Here is a 2,184-nt window from a genome sequence, read left to right as displayed (position 1 = left end):
ATATTATAAAAACTTGTAAAACTTGTATGGGTGTCTTCCAAGTATGTTTGGTAAATCCTAATATACTGGGTATATTTTCAGCATAGTATAAGTATAAATATACTAGTATATTCCATAAAATGCCTAGTATAGTATACTTAAAATATACTATACCAACAGTATAATATACCGGTATAGTATAGTGGCACCCTTTCTGGTATGCCTTTACACCAACATGCTCGACAATCATGATATTATTGATGGCTTGTAAACAATTTTCCCATCTGAATTCAGCCCAAAAGATTCAATTTTTTCTAATCATGTTTGGAAATCTTTAATACTATAGCAGTTTGTATCCCGATGAACTTCAATATTCAGCAGTCTTTTCAACAATTGGATCAAGAGGTTACTTTTGGTATCTATTATTTCAACTTTTCATTGTAGATGAAACTGATGGGATCTTCAATGATTCATTGAATCAAACGTCAGAAGCTCAATCAAGTTTATTACTCGGTGGATTAGGTCCATACATTCCATTTTGAAATCATTTGTTTTTGACCTATTTAGGTCCTCAAGTTTGGATGTTATTATTAGATTGTACACCTGAACGTAAAAAAGATCAAGTTTGTAGTAGTAGATCATACAAAGTTGTTTTTAATGCTTGTTGTGCTTTACCATCTAATGTGACACATTTGCTCTTTTTACTTGGAATTTTGGTGAGTCTTTTCTTTGATTGTTTAGTAACCTTTTAAAGCTTTTTGAACATATTGACTGAAATTAACTTGCCTTCTGTGATGATGATCCTTTACATCTAGATTGCATATCTGTCAGCCCTAGGTACATATGTATGTACCTAAAGACTAACTTGTAACATATATAACCACTTTCAGACAACTAATTACATGTACATAAAGCTTACAAAACATATGTAACTTGTAAAAAGTCATATACACTTATTAATTACATATACATATACATTTAAAATGATATGTAATATGTAATTATATATCAATTACACCTCATAACTCAGTGTCAAGAGTTAAAAAAGCTTATAGTACATATTACATATAACATGTATATGTAATTAAGTACTATTAGAAATAATCCCAAATAATAATAATAATCAAACCCTAAACCAAAGTAGGGATGTAAACAAATCTCACCACAGTTAGGTTTGGAGAGGAGAGTATATAAACCCCTCCTCTCTCAGCCTTGAGAGATTTCCCCCCAAGCTTTTATTACACAATACTTTTAAGAACAATTAAAAGTTCTATTGAAGTAATTTTCAAGAGTCTTATAAATATAAGACTAGTGATAACTTCACTACTTTAATCTGTTCCCTGATTAAAAGTAAGTAATACCCTTCACCCTTCTCAGGATCCTCTACTTTCCCCAAGTAGAACACTCATAGGTTGGTGGCCATATAATAACCCAAGGTTGGTGACCACAGAACAACCCAGGTTGGTGACCATAGAATAACCCAAGGTTGGTGACCATAAGAACAACCCAGGGTTAGTGACCAAAGAACAACTGGTCTAGTGAACCTTAATCACTCTTTAATCTGTCAACCTGAAGATTAAAGGAAGGACTGGGATCCATCCTTCAATTCTACAAATAGTGTCTCATCTTTACCCTTCCCCTTCTCTCTTTATTTATAGTCTACACTCTTTGTAAATACTTTATATTTGCAATATAATATTATTTACATAAATCATAAGACCCTACTAGCCCATTTAGTGAGCTTTGAGTACTCAAGAGAGTACCCAAGCCTCACAATATCCTCGCATGGTATCTGCTGAATGTTTCTTACAAAATAGATCTAATCCTGTCTTGAAAGCGGCTGACGTGTGGGGATTATTACCTGGCTTTGTAAGTGTTCATTACAATTTTCTCATCTGATTACACCTTGGTGTGTGAAGCAGGAGTAGAAGGACTGAGTGGATCAGACATTGAAAGAGAAGTTAATCTAGAAACAATTGTGGGTGGACGCCATGAGGACGCCAAGATGGTCCCGTTGGCAGAGTGCTCGGAAAATCTGCGAGTTGAGCATTATGAAAGATAAAATGAGCCAAGAAAACAACAAGCAATGGCGAGAGAGGGATTACAGAAGTACAACACAGCTGTATCACTGTCCTTCCAAGCTTCAGCCCAAGTCTTGAGTTGTTCCAACAGACCACCGTTATAGTTTTCTACTGCGCCGTTTAC

General features: G+C 34.6%; 1 protein-coding gene across 1 annotated transcript; it reads left to right on the top strand.

Moving 5' to 3' along the window:
• Nucleotides 1–560: 560 nt before the first annotated feature.
• On the top strand, nt 561–731 carry MELLADRAFT_84227 (uncharacterized protein; the record flags this gene model as incomplete). Its single annotated transcript, XM_007418862.1, has 1 exon — nt 561–731. The coding sequence occupies one exon, from the start codon at nt 561–563 to the stop codon at nt 729–731; it is 171 nt and encodes a 56-aa protein (XP_007418924.1).
• Between the last annotated feature and the right edge of the window lie 1,453 nt (nt 732–2,184).

Source organism: Melampsora larici-populina (assembly GCF_000204055.1).
Source record: "Melampsora larici-populina 98AG31 unplaced genomic scaffold MELLAscaffold_109, whole genome shotgun sequence".
Taxonomy (NCBI): domain Eukaryota; kingdom Fungi; phylum Basidiomycota; class Pucciniomycetes; order Pucciniales; family Melampsoraceae; genus Melampsora; species Melampsora laricis-populina.
Note: the sequence above shows the minus strand (reverse complement) of the source record. Positions and strands in the feature narration are given on the sequence as shown.